General features: G+C 46.9%; 1 protein-coding gene across 1 annotated transcript; it reads right to left on the reverse strand.

Moving 5' to 3' along the window:
* Window positions 1-7,583: 7,583 nt before the first annotated feature.
* LOC110523718 (ras association domain-containing protein 10) lies at window positions 7,584-13,619 on the reverse strand. The gene has a single exon (XM_021602659.2). It carries the CDS (start codon window positions 13,266-13,268, stop codon window positions 11,880-11,882), a length of 1,389 nt encoding a protein of 462 aa, XP_021458334.2. The 5' UTR covers window positions 13,269-13,619; the 3' UTR covers window positions 7,584-11,879.
* Window positions 13,620-14,099: the final 480 nt, after the last annotated feature.

Here is a 14,099-nt window from a genome sequence, read left to right on the forward strand (position 1 = left end):
CTCCCATTCTTCTCTGCAGATCCTCTCAAGCTCTGTAAGGTTGGATGGAGAGTGTCGCTGCGCAGCTATTTTCAGGTCTCTCCAGAGATGTTCGATCGGGTTCTCTGCATCATCATTGACCTCAAAAACATCTGATATATTTGTTGTCTGCTGTTTGGTTGTGTTAGAATCCAAGGTAACATTTTATTTTACAAACAAATCAATTTAAATGTTATTTGTTGCATGCTTTGTAAACAACAGGTGTGTACTAACAGTGAAATGCTTACTTAATGGCCCTTCCCAACAATGCAGTAAGAAAGAAAATAGATAGTCCAGGTAACTATTTGGTTAACTATTTAACAAACTATTTAACAGTCTTATGACTTAGGGGTAGAAGCTGTTCAGGGTCCTGTGGGGGAAGAGGTGTGCCGTGCCCTCTTCATGACTGTGTTGGTGTGCTTGGACCATGATAGATCCTTAGTGATGTGGACACAGAGGAACTTGAAGCTCTCGACCCGCTCCACTACAGCCCTGTTGATGTGAATAGGGGTGTGCTTGGCCCTTTGTTTCCTGTAGTCCACGATCACAACCTTTGTCTTGCTGACGTTGAGGGAGAGGTTGTTGTCCTAGCACCACACTGTCAGGTCTCTGAGCTCCTCCCTATAGGCTGTCTCATCATCATTGGTGATCAGGCCTACCACTGTCATGTGGTTGACAAACTTAATGATGGCGTTAGAGTCGTGCACGGCCACGCGGTCGTGTGTGAGCAGGGAGCAGAGGACGGGACTAAGCATGCACCCCTGAGGAGTGGGTTCAGGGTGGAGTGGGTCCAGGGTGTCTGGGATAATGGTGCTGATGTGAGCCATGACCAGCCTTTCAAAGCATTTCATGGCTACAGATGTGAGTGTTACGCGGTGATAGTCATTTAGACAAGTTACCTTGGCGTTCTTGGGCACAGGGACTATGGTGGTCTACTTGAAACATGTAGGTATTACAGAATGGGTCAGGAAGAGGTGAAAATGTCAGTGAAGACACTTGACAGCTGGTCACTGCATGTTCTGAGTACGGGTCCTAGTTATCCGTCTGGCCCTGTGGCTTTGTGAATGTTAACCTGTTTAAAGGTCTTACTCACATCGGCTACGGAGAGCGTGATCACACAGTCATCTGGAACAGCTGGTTCTCTTACGCATGGATTAGTGTTGCTTGTCTCGAAGAGAGAATAGAAGGCATTTAGCTTGTCTAGTAGGCTCGCGTCACTGGGCAGCTCGTGGCTGGGTTTCCCTTTGCAATCCGTGATAATTTGAAAACCCTGCCACATCCGACAAGCATCAGAGCCAATGTAGTAGGATTCAATCTTAGTCCTGTATTGACGCTATCCCTGTTTGATGGTTCGTCGGAGGGCGTAGTGGGATTTGTTATAAGCGTTCTTGAAAGCTGCAGCTCTAGTCTTTAGTTCAGTGCAAATATTGCCTGTAATTCATGGCTTCTGGTTGGCATATGTTCAGTGGGTATAGATAGTCATCACCCCCTTTCAAAACGTTTACCTTTTGTTGCCTTTCAGCCTGAAATGAAAACACATCAAATCCAACTTTTTACGGCATTATTTACACACAGTAATCCATAATATCCAAGTGGAGAAAAAAATTCTGAAAACGTATTAAAAGTAAACAGTAAAATACTAAAATATTCAAACTTGCTGAGGTATAACCAACCACCTTCCAGATCACAAATCAAGCTAATTGGCTTCCATCTGTGATCAATTGTTGTGACTTTGATTAGTTCAGAATAAAAGCAATTGTTCATAGAGAACTCCACTGCTTAGTAGTGCAATTCAAAGCAAAGAATCGAAAAGGTACTTTCAAAAGATCTACGAGAGGAAGTTGTGGAAAGGCACTAGGGATGGATATGAAAAGATTTCAAAGGCTTTGTCTATCCCTTGGAGAAGTGGAAGGCGTATGGCACCACGCAGATCCTGCATAGCTCAGGCTATTCCTCCAAACTGGATGACCGGGCAAGGAGGAGACTGATCAGAAAGGCTACCCAAGAAACCAATGGCAACTTTGAAGGTGTTTCGGGCCTTTATGGCAAAGACTCGTCAATGTGTGCATGTGACGACAATATCACGAGCGCTCCACAAATTTGGTCTCGATGGAAAGAATAAAACTACTCCTCAAAAAAAGCCACATCGAGTCTTGTTTGAGCTTTGCCAAAAAGCACATGGTACACTCCGAGGACAACTGGCAAATGATGCTGTGGTCAGATGAGACCAAAATTGATTTTATTTTATTTTTGTCCTGAACGCGAAACGACATGTCTGGAGAAAATCGAATACATATTTCCACCCAAAGAACACCAAGCCTACAGGAAAGTACGGCGGTGGCAGCATCCTGTTGTGGGGGTGTTTCTCTTCAGCAGGGACTGAAGCACTTGTCAGGATAGAAGGGAAAATGAAAAGTGCAAAATACCGACCAGATTATTGAGGAGAACCTGCAGCCCTCTGCTAGGAAGTTGAAAATGGGAAGATGGTTCATATTTTAACATGACAATGACTTAAAGCACACTGCCAAAGCAACTGTACAGTGGCTGAAGGACAAGAAGGTGAATGTCCTTGAGTGGCCTACAGTAGTCAGATCTCCGACATAAATCCCATTGAGAATCTGTGGAATGACTTGAAGAGTGCAGTCCATGAGCGGTCACCATGCAATTTGACTGAGGTCGAACAATTCCGCAAGGAAGAATGGGCAAATAATGAACAGTCTAGGTGTGCAAAGTTTGTAGAGACGTATTCAAAGAGACTCATGGCTGTAATTCAAGCAAAAGGTGGTTCCACCAAGTATTAACTCAGGGGGGTGTTCACTTATCCAAATAGGGTATTTTACAGTTTAAATTGAATGAATGTTCAGAGTTTTTTAGAAATGTTTCTTCACTTGGGTATTGTGGGTTGCTGTGTGTAAATAAAGCCGGAAAAAGTCTAATTTGATGTGTGCTCATTTCAGGCTGTAAGGCAACAAAAGGGGAACATTTTGAAAGAGGGTGGTGACTTTCTACACCCACTGTACGTATGGTCACTGTTGGGATGACATCGTCAATGCATTTATTAAGGAAGCCAATGACTGATGTGGTAAACTCCTCAATGCTATCGGATGAGTCCCAGAACATATTCCAGTCTGCGAAACAGTCCTGTAGCTTAGCATCCGCTTCACCGGACCACATCCGTATTGAGCGCATCACTTGTACTTCCTGTTTGAGTTTTTGCTTGTAAGCAGGAATCAGGAGGATAGAGTTATGGTCAGATTTGCCAAATGGAGGGCGAGGGATAGCTTTTTATGCGTCTCTGTGTGTGGAGTAAAGGTTTTCGAGAGTTTTTTCTACTTTAGTTGCACAGGTGACATGCTGGTAGACATTTCAGGATTTCAGTTTTCCTGCATTAAAATCACCAGCCACTACGAGCTCTGCTTCTGGATGAGCATTTTCTTGTTTGATTATGGCCTTATACAGCTCGTTGAGTGCAGTCTTAGTGCCAGCATCGGTTTGTGGTGGTAAATAGATAGCGAAAAGTACAGACATGTCACGTTCTGACCTTTATTTCCATTGTTTTGTCATTATTTAGTATGGTCAGGGCGTGAGTTGGGGTGGGCAGTCTATGTTTGTTTTTCTATGTTTTGGGTATTTCTATGTTTCGGCCTAGTATGGTTCTCAATCAGAGGCAGGTGTCATTAGTTGTCTCTGATTGAGAATCATACTTAGGTAGCCTGGGTTTCACTGTGTGTTTGTGGGTGATTGTTCCTGTCTCTGTGTTTGCACCAGATAGGACTGTTTAGGTTTTCACACATTTATTGTTTTGTTAGTTATTTCATGTATAGTTCCTTTATTAAAGAACATGAATAACCACCACGCTGCATTTTGGTCCGCCTCTCCTTCACCACAGGAAAACCCTTACAGAATCACCCACCACAACAGGACCAAGCGGCGTGGTAACGGGCAACAGCAACAGCAGCGAAAAGAGGAATGGACATGGGAGGATGAGTTGGATGGTAAAGGACCCTGGGCACAGCCTGGAGAATATCGCCGCCCCAAAGAAGAGCTGGAGGCGGCGAAGGCGGAGAGGCGCTGGTATGAGGAGGCAGCACGGCGGCGTGGATGGAAGCCCGAGAGTCAGCCCCAAAAATGTATTGGGGGGGGGCACACAGGAGGTGTGGCGAAGCCAGGTAGGAGACCTGCGCCAACTTCCTGTGCTTACCGGGGGGCTGGAGAGACCGGGCAGGCACCGTGTTATGCTGTGAAGCTTACGGTGTCCCCAGTGCGGGTGCATAGCCCGGTGCGGTACATTCCAGCTATCGGCCGGGCTAGAGTGGGCATCGAGCCAAGTGCCATGAAGCCGGCTCTACGCATCTGGTCTCCAGTGCGTCTCCTTGGGCCGGCTTACATGGCATGGTTTCCCCGGTTCGCCTGCATAGCCCAGTGCGGGCTATTCCACTTCGCCGCACTGGCAGGGCGACCGGGAGCATGCAACCAGGTAGGGTTGGGCAGGCTCGGTGCTCAAGAGCTCCAGTGCGCCTGCACGGTCCAGTCTATCTGTCACCACCTCCACGCACCAGCCCTCCGGTGGCAGCCCCCCGCACCAGGCTGTCTCTCCGGCTCATCCTTACAGGGGCTCCCGCCTGTCCAGCGCTGCCGAAGCCTTCCTCCTCTCCAGTGCTGTCGGAGTCTCCCGCCTCTCCAGCGCTGCCAGAGCCTTCCTCCTCTCCAGCTCAGCCGGAGTCTCCCGCCAGTTCGGCGCTACCAGAGCTCCCGCCCCTCATTCCAGAGGCACCAGAGCTACTCAGTCCAGCGCTGCCAGAGCCTTCCTCTCCAGCGTTGCCGGAGCCACCCGTCTGCCCAGCGCCATCTGAGCCACCCGTCTGCCCAGCGCCATCTGAGCCACCCGTCTGCCCAGCGCCGCCTGAGCCACCCGTCTGCCCAGCGCCGTCAGTGCCGCCAGTCTGCCCGGCGCCGCCAGTGCCGCCAGTCTGCCCGGCGCCGCCAGTGCCGCCAGTCTGCCCGGCGCAGCCAGTCTGCCCGGCGCCGCCAGTGCCGCCAGTCTGCCCGGCGCAGCCAGTCTGCCCGGCGCCGCCAGTGCCGCCAGTCAGCCAGGGGCCGCCAGTGCCGCCAGTCTGCCCGGCGCCGCCAGTGCCGCCAGTCAGCCAGGGGCCGCCAGTGCCGCCAGTCAGCCAGGGGCCGCCAGTGCCGCCAGTCAGCCAGGGGCCGCCAGTGCCGCCAGTCAGCCAGGGGCCGCCAGTCAGCCAGGGGCCGCCAGTGCCGCCAGTCAGCCCAGAGGCGCCAGAGCCACCAGTCAGCCCAGAGCCGCCAGTCAGCCCAGAGCCGCCAGTGCCGCCAGTCAGCCCAGAGGCGTCAGTGCCGCCAGTCAGCCCAGTAGGCGCCCCTGCCCCTCTGTCCCGAGCTTCCGCCCCTCTGTCCCGAGCTGCCCCTCAGTCCAGTGAGGTCATTTAGAGGGGTCGCCGTGGTTAAGAGGCCACGGAAGCAGACAATAAGGCGGACTAAGACAATGGTGAAGTGGGGTCCGCGTCCCGCGCCAGAGCCGCCACCGCGGACAGACGCCCACCCAGACCCTCCCCTAAAGTGCCTTGCGAAAGTATTCGGCCCCCTTGAACTTTGCGACCTTTTGCCACATTTCAGGCTTCAAACATAAAGATATAAAACTATTTTTTTGTGAAGAATCAACAACAAGTGGGACACAATCATGAAGTGGAACAACCTTTATTGGATATTTCAAACTTTTTTAACAAATCAAAAACTGAAAAATTGGGCGTGCAAAATTATTCAGCCCCTTTACTTTCAGTGCAGCAAACTCTCTCCAGAAGTTCAGGGAGGATCTCTGAATGATCCAATGTTGACCTAAATGACTAATGATGATAAATACAATCCACCTGTGTGTAATCAAGTCTCCGTATAAATGCACCTGCACTGTGATAGTCTCAGAGGTCCGTTAAAAGCGCAGAGAGCATCATGAAGAACAAGGAACACACCAGGCAGGTCCGAGATACTGTTGTGAAGAAGTTTAAAGCCGGATTTGGATACAAAAAGATTTCCCAAGCTTTAAACATCCCAAGGAGCACTGTGCAAGCGATAATATTGAAATGGAAGGAGTATCAGACCACTGCAAATCTACCAAGACCTGGCCGTCCCTCTAAACTTTCAGCTCATACAAGGAGAAGACTGATCAGAGATGCAGCCAAGAGGCCCATGATCACTCTGGATGAACTGCAGAGATCTACAGCTGAGGTGGGAGACTCTGTCCATAGGACAACAATCAGTCGTATATTGCACAAATCTGACCTTTATGGAAGAGTGGCAAGAAGAAAGCCATTTCTTAAAGATATCCATAAAAAGTGTAGTTTAAAGTTTGCCACAAGCCACCTGGGAGACACACCAAACATGTGGAAGAAGGTGCTCTGGTCAGATGAAACCAAAATTGAACTTTTTGGCAACAATGCAAAACGTTATGTTTGGCGTAAAAGCAACACAGCTGAACACACCATCCCCATTGTCAAACATGGTGGTGGCAGCATCATGGTTTGGGCCTGATTTTCTTCAGCAGGGACAGGGACGTTGGTTTAAATTGATGGGAAGATGGATGGAGCCAAATACAGGACCATTCTGGAAGAAAACCTGATGGAGTCTGCAAAAGACCTGAGACTGGGACGGAGATTTGTCTTCCAACAAGACAATGATCCAAAACATAAAGCAAAATCTACAATGGAATGGTTCAAAAATAAACATATCCAGGTGTTAGAATGGCCAAGTCAAAGTCCAGACCTGAATCCAATCGAGAATCTGTGGAAAGAACTGAAACCTGCTGTTCACAAATGCTCTCCATCCAACCTCACTGAGCTCGAGCTGTTTTGCAAGGAGGAATGGGGAAAAATGTCAGTCTCTCGATGTGCAAAACTGATAGAGACATACCCCAAGCGACTTACAGCTGTAATCGCAGCAAAAGGTGGCGCTACAAAGTATTAACTTAAGGGGGCTAAATAATTTTGCACGCCCAATTTTTCAGTTTTTGATTTGTTAAAAAAGTTTGAAATATCCAATAAATGTCGTTCCACTTCATGATTGTGTCCCACTTGTTGTTGATTCTTCACAAAAAAATACAGTTTTATATCTTTATGTTTGAAGCCTGAAATGTGGCAAAAGGTCGCAAAGTTCAAGGGGGCCGAATACTTTCGCAAGGCACTGTATAGGTTAAGGTTTTGCGGCTGGAGTCCGCACCTTTGGGGGGGGGGGGGGGGTACTGTCATGTTCTGACCTTTATTTCCTTTGTTTTGTCATTATTTAGTATGGTCAGGGCGTGAGTTGGGATGGGCAGTCTGTTTGTTTTTCTATGTTTTGGGTATTTCTATGTTTCGGCCTAGTATGGTTCTCAATCAGAGGCAGGTGTCATTAGTTGTCTCTGATTGAGAATCATACTTAGGTAGACTGGGTTTCACTGTGTGTTTGTGGGTGATTGTTCCTGTCTCTGTGTTTGCACCAGAGAGGACTGTTGAGGTTTTCGCACATTTATTGTTTTGTTAGTTATTTCATGTATAGTTAGTTCCTTTATTAAAGAACATGAATAACCACCACGCTGCATTTTGGTCCGCCTCTCCTTCACCACAGGAAAACCCTTACAAGACACAAACTCTCTTGGTAAATAGTATGGTCTACATCTTATCATGAGCTATTCTAACTCAAGCGAGCAGAACCTCAAGACCTCCTTAACATTAGAGATCATGCATCAGCTGTTAACAAAGAGACACACACCAACCCCTAGAGTTTACCCGACGCTGCAGTCATGTCCTGCCGATGCATACGATCAGCGCCAAAAAAAACACAAATAGCAGACTGGTATTTTAAAAATAGCAGACTGGTTTACATAGCATTAATTGGTCCTGCATGTTAGAGCAACCCAGTTGAGCTACTTTGCTTTAGATCTAGGAATGGAGCAAGACAAACGAACCCATCCCTCTATAATAGGCCTATAAATCAATATGGCTGAGTGGCTCTTCGGGTTGTGAGTGAGTTATGGCAGGGCTTGTGAGTGGCTCTGTCTGTGTGTAATTACTCTGTCAGATGGCACCACACAGCCTGGCTGAGTTGTCGTCATCAAATATTTATAAGTCCACGCCTTAGTCTGGATGTTCCATGTTCATCCAGCCAGACTGACTGATAAACAGAGCAGACAGGCTCATCAAGTTAATTAGACACTTTTCTAGGAGCTCTGACAGACCCCCCCCTTCTCTCTCTGTCTCTATGCTCTTCTATATCACCCTTTCAGGGCCACATTCAGTAGGAAAACATGGTCAAACGTTGCAGATAGAAATGTCATGAGCAGAGACTACATGTCCGAGAGGCATGTTCTACATAACATATTTATTCCTGAACGTATTTCAATGTTGTGCCCTGCTGAACATGCACCAGAGTTTGGTGTGACTAGAGGCTCAGCCACCCATCTGACAGGCCACTTGTGGAACACCTAGCTCCAGAGTAGAATAATCCCCTACTAGCCTATCTGGTACATGGGTACTCCTCTCTAATGGTCTGGACAGGGATGAGAGTGGTTGGCAGTAAGCACTTTGAGGTGTGTTATGTTCGGGCTGTCTGTCCGTCTGACGGAATATATGTTGGTTTTATTATATTGGACAGATTGTTTTCCTGACAGTAGTATTTCCTAACGACAGCCACCAGGGCCTATTGGATCCCATACGGATATTAACTGCTGGGCTCATTCCAGCGAACACATTATGAGCCTGGGTCATCTCATCTGAATGGTTTTGCACCATGCACGCATGGCATACATTTGAATATCACACAAGTCTCTTAAATTGGACTATTCATAAATATTTCTGTATGGAGCGATTCTCTATCACTTTGTCACGCATTGATGTCAATGGGAGACAAATGAACAATTCAGATGAAGTGGAAGTCAGGATTCTGCCCTAAATGTTTTAGAGGGCTGGTCCTATTCAGCTCGACATGGCGTAAGAATGACCCCGGCCTTACAGGCTGCTGCTCTTTAACTATTTATAGGTCCGCTATCTCCTGAGGTTGATGACCCATGAGAACATCGCCAGGGCATGGGTGCACTGCACTAAGGGTGCACTGCATGAGTGAAATAGGAGGTTGAAGAGTGCAGAAGGTCTCTCCGAGAGTGTCTTTTCCCTTATGTCTGCATTATGCAACTCCATTATGATAAAACCGTCCTGATAGTGTTATCATACAAAAGTAGCAGAAATGACTGCCTCCCGAGTGGCGCAGTGGTCTAAGGCGTCACTACAGACCTGGGTTCGATCCCAGGCTGTGTCACAGCCGGCTGTAACCGGGAGACCCATGAGGCGGCACACAATTGGCCCAGATTTGTCCGAGTTAGAGGCGTGTTTGGCCTGCTGGGATTTAGTGACTCCATGTGGCGTGCCCGGCGCCTGCAAGCTGATTTCGGTCATCAGCTGGATGGTGTTTTCTCTGACACATTGGTATTGCTGGCTTCCGGGTTCAGTGAGCAGTGTGGCTTGGCAGGGTCATGTTTCGGAGGACGCATGGCTCTCGACCTTCGCCTCTCCGAGTCAGTAGGGGAGTTGCAGCAATGGGACAAGACTGTAACTACCAATTGGATGTCACGAAATTGGAGAGAAAAAGGGGGTAATAGTACAACAAAAACGTAGCAGAAATGGTACAGGAAATCCCTGGCACAGATGGTTATGCCTAAAAAAAAAAAAATGTAAGTACTGCATATGGCATAGTGTATGGATACGTTTGAGGTGAAAATGCTGATTGAGGATAATGCAACAATGTTGTGTTTCAGTGTTAGGCTATCGCTGACTGATGGTTGCCAGGGTGCTATCCACTAAAACGCTTTATGTGTCTGTCTGTCTGTCTGCCTGTCTGTCTGCCTGCCTGCCTGTCTGCTTACTTGCCTCTCACTGGGATCAATTTCATACATATGGCACAACTAATATCAGTAGTTTAGAGAACCAACAGAGTATTAGTGTCACATCTGACACCTGCAAATCGTCAATCCCAGACATGAATGTTTTAGACAGAAATGCCTGGATATGAATAACAACCATTTGAAGGCATATTCCATAAGCGGAGTCTCCCCCTCTGTTGTCTAAAGTCATATTTAAAGCATCATGTGGCACTAGGCTGTTGGGGACTCAAATCCTCTGGATCTGAAACACAGACATCCCTTCTCACACAGTCCCAGTCCCAGCTCACCCCAGAACAGTAGAACATAAGGCCTGGCCCAGCCTTCATCTCTGACTTATGTAAACTCCACTGTTTTCAACAGAGTGAGCCAGGCTAGGCAGCTGCTCTCTGGCTGCTTTCATACAGCCCTGCTGCCCAGTGCCAAACACAGCCCAGGGAGCACACAGGGGGGGCACAACAACACATAACGCCCAAACACAAAAGCAGACTGGGTTGCATAAACAGAAACAGTCTGGGTTTTGACTTTGGGATGTTGTATGTTGTCTGTCTTAGCTTTCCCAGCGTTCATATACACTGCAGTTTCTATTACTTGTACTGACTCCTGATAGACTGATTAGATTAGAGCTCTCAAGTGGTTGTCCTGATATAAAGCATGCTGAGAACTACCGATCCATGAGGTTGATTGGCACAACAAATTGTACGGTAACTGAATAGGGCATTGCCATCAATAGGGTATTGGTATCATGCTGTCAAGCAACCGGAGAGAAAGTGAGGATCAACTACACGGATGAATTAAACAATTACTGGGTAAGGTGACAGCTAGTCTGGCCAATTTGCATTGGATTTGCATCAGCAGCCTGGCATCTGAATATGAAAGGTTAGTCATGCTGAAACAACATGATCAATTAACAAAAACCTCCCTCTGGAGAATGTATTTTGATATTTCTAGAAGTTACCCTCTGGGAAATGCTACATCTCGGCAGGTTTGAGCCTGGCTCTCCTAGGCAGATAGTGTTACAAAAACAACAACAGAAATCTGTAGGCCTAAAGATGGCCAGCAGATACTGCCTCCAGATGGATAGAATAGAGTTGCAGTTTAATGCACTGGCACCTATCCAACTTTTTGAACACCCACTTCAGAGTACAGTGAAAAGTTTGGCATGAAAGTTACAAACCTAACAGTAAAAATTCCCTCGCTTGGTTAATAGTGAACAGTTTGCTCTGTTAGTGAAACAGTTTAGTAAAAAGGCATGCATTTACACTAATCATCATTAATGCAGAAGTTCATGCTCTGCTACTCCACAGACTCCAATTAAAAACAGCAGAACATGACACGCACACATCACACACCCCCAAAGCATGGCCCCTAAAGGATGCAAAACATCTATCTACAACGTTTGACTTTCTCGTGAGGTAGGACTAATTCCAATGCAAATGAAATATGTGATTTGCATAGCCAACTCTTAAACCATTTGTCCTACTTATACATGTGCTAAATCAAACAGATCAATATTTGTTAATACTTTATTTCCACAGTAACCTGTATGTTTATCGTTGAATGCTCATAGTGATGTGGGTCTTTGCAGTTCAATGCAGTTGTTGTTTTCCCTAATTCTAAACATGTTCTGATAAATAGTACTTGTGACACAGAAACAGCATAGCAAGCTATATCCACTTTCCACAACTTTTGTCAGGATTTCAGCACAATTGGCATAATATGATCGTAAATTCTATTGCTTGTCTATACTGGCTGAATATCTGAGAGTGGCCTATTTAAAGACAAGCTATTGTGGAGTGAGTTGACTATCATACATATATGTACGGTGTCCATGCTGAAGCCTTTTGAAGGAAACGGAGAAACATATTGTTTAGTGTAGAGAATTCCACTGTCCCTGAGTTTGCGTTGCATATTTTTCAAAAGTTCAATAAAGAGTTAGCTACACCAGTGATTCACACACAGGTGTATTGTCAGAGTCCTGGCTATGCATGGAGCTCAGCCCCGTGTCTGAATCTTCGTCGTTCATGTCGCAGGTCTTGGACAGACCTCTGGTCTGCTCCACCCACCCACCGCTTTTCTCCAAGGAAGGCAACATGTCAGTCTCAGAGTGTTCTTTATCAGCCTCGAGTAACTTTTCCTTATTTAAATTCATAGAGTGCATTTTTGCGAGCAAATCCGTTAGTTCTTTTTCTTTCGCGTCCCATAGCTCCTGGCTTAAGTCCAAATCACCCTTAACAGCCTTTAAATCCGTGTTTAAACGAAGACCAATATATAAACTGGTATCCAGCTTTGATTTGATTATCTTCCCCTCTAAAACCAAGTCGTTATCTGATAGACTGTTCACATCTGGCTCTGGGGCGGCGGCAACTGACTGTGCTGCCGGCTGTGGAGCCACTGCAGCTACGGGGATGTCCACAGACTCCCCAAAACGTTCTGTGTCTTTGCCCGACAGCTCATCTTGCCGTCTTTTCATCCACCTTTGGTTTAGCTCCTCCTGAATTTCACCTGTGATGCATTCCATGAGAGCTTCGCGCTCTGTCAACTCCTCCTGAAGTCGCAGGACCTCCTCGCACCTAAGAGCGTACTCCTCAAACTGCGCAATAGCCTCCGCTGAACGTGGAACGTCCTCTATTGGATCAGCCTCCACGCTCGAGTCCACCATGTATGTGTCCTGCACATAATTGATACCATGTCTCTTAATTCTGTCAAAGTGCACTTTTGCCTCATACATCTCTATATCCCTATCCAACTCTTTGATCCTTTGGATCTGCTGGCGGATGGTGTGATCTTGCGAGATAACCAAGTGCACAAACGTTTCCAATTTCTCCACTGAGGATTTATCCTTAGGAAAAGTCTCTTCTCTCTTTTTGTTAATTTTGTCCAACTTTCTAAAAGCTTTTCTAACAATCCTCCGTTGCTTTTCTTGTGAGAAAGCCATTGTGGTCTTGGCTGCTCCCTTGAATACGCACGGATTGTCTTTGCTCTGAACGACTCGCGCCTCGGCGCTCCTGGGTCCGTTGTTCGGTAACGATGCCTCATTCTTCACCAACACAAACCTCACGTTTTCCTGCTCATCTCCCCAGGCGCTCCAGAGACGCAGGATTTTGGTTTTATTGGGTAACATCCTCTCAAAGCCTCTCCATTTCTCCACAATGCAGTAAGACTGGGGGGTCCCAGACTGCATCGCCGCTGACGCACCTTGCGGCAAGTTTTGGTCCTCCAGTAGAACTTTTACAACATCCGCGCAGGTGGTGCGTTTGGACAGCCCTGAGACCAGCTTCTCCTCCCGGCAGACCCATACTGATACCTTGCATTCTTCCTGCTCCATACTGGGAAGAAAAAAAACTCAAACCGAATTGCTTATCAAAGTTTCTGCTCCTCTCTCGACTCCTCGGTCCGTTTTCAGGCGTTAAGAGAAAAGTGTATCACACACCTTCGTTTGGAGCTGTCCTTATTCTTATGTAGGCATGTCATCATTCTCATGAAATAATCAGCTCAGTACTTCCCTCTATGTAGGATTATTCCCGTAGCAGACTCAAGAGGCACACTGGGAAGTTGTTCAGCAGGGGGGGCATTACATTATCCCCGCAGACTTCCTTTTGGAACACTGTGCGCAGAGGAGGAACGGACGTCCTTCCTCTCGGTCGGCACGCACGGCTGTGTGTACATTTCTATGCAAACACTAAAGTATACGCCCTCCGCTCGCAACGGGACTCTCCAGTGTCTGTTGATCACCACACTACACCGCCACACTCCAGACGTTTTTGTATGTAACATTACCCGCTCACTTTGTGCAAATTTTACGCACCAATTTGCTTACTGTACTTTGTTCAAAAACACCATCATTCTGACCTGAAAGATTAAAAAGTGAACACATTTTAAATGGAGTGTTATATATGTCATATTAAATTAATGCAGGCAAGGGTCAGTGTTGTTTCACTCCGTTATTTCACATCTTCATTACTTCTGATCGATATTCTATAGAAACAAATCAAGCAAAAAATAAATAAAAAATACAACTATTCATGGAGCTGCTCAGAATATATGTTCTCTGCCCTCAATAACACGTAGCACACTTACCATTCATCCCACTTGTCTACAGTCTTTAGGCCAAACTGACCCTGCTAACCAAACCACTCACCCGAAAGACATGTGAATG

Source organism: Oncorhynchus mykiss, chromosome 1, assembly GCF_013265735.2.
Source record: "Oncorhynchus mykiss isolate Arlee chromosome 1, USDA_OmykA_1.1, whole genome shotgun sequence".
NCBI classification, from domain to species: Eukaryota; Metazoa; Chordata; class Actinopteri; order Salmoniformes; family Salmonidae; genus Oncorhynchus; species Oncorhynchus mykiss.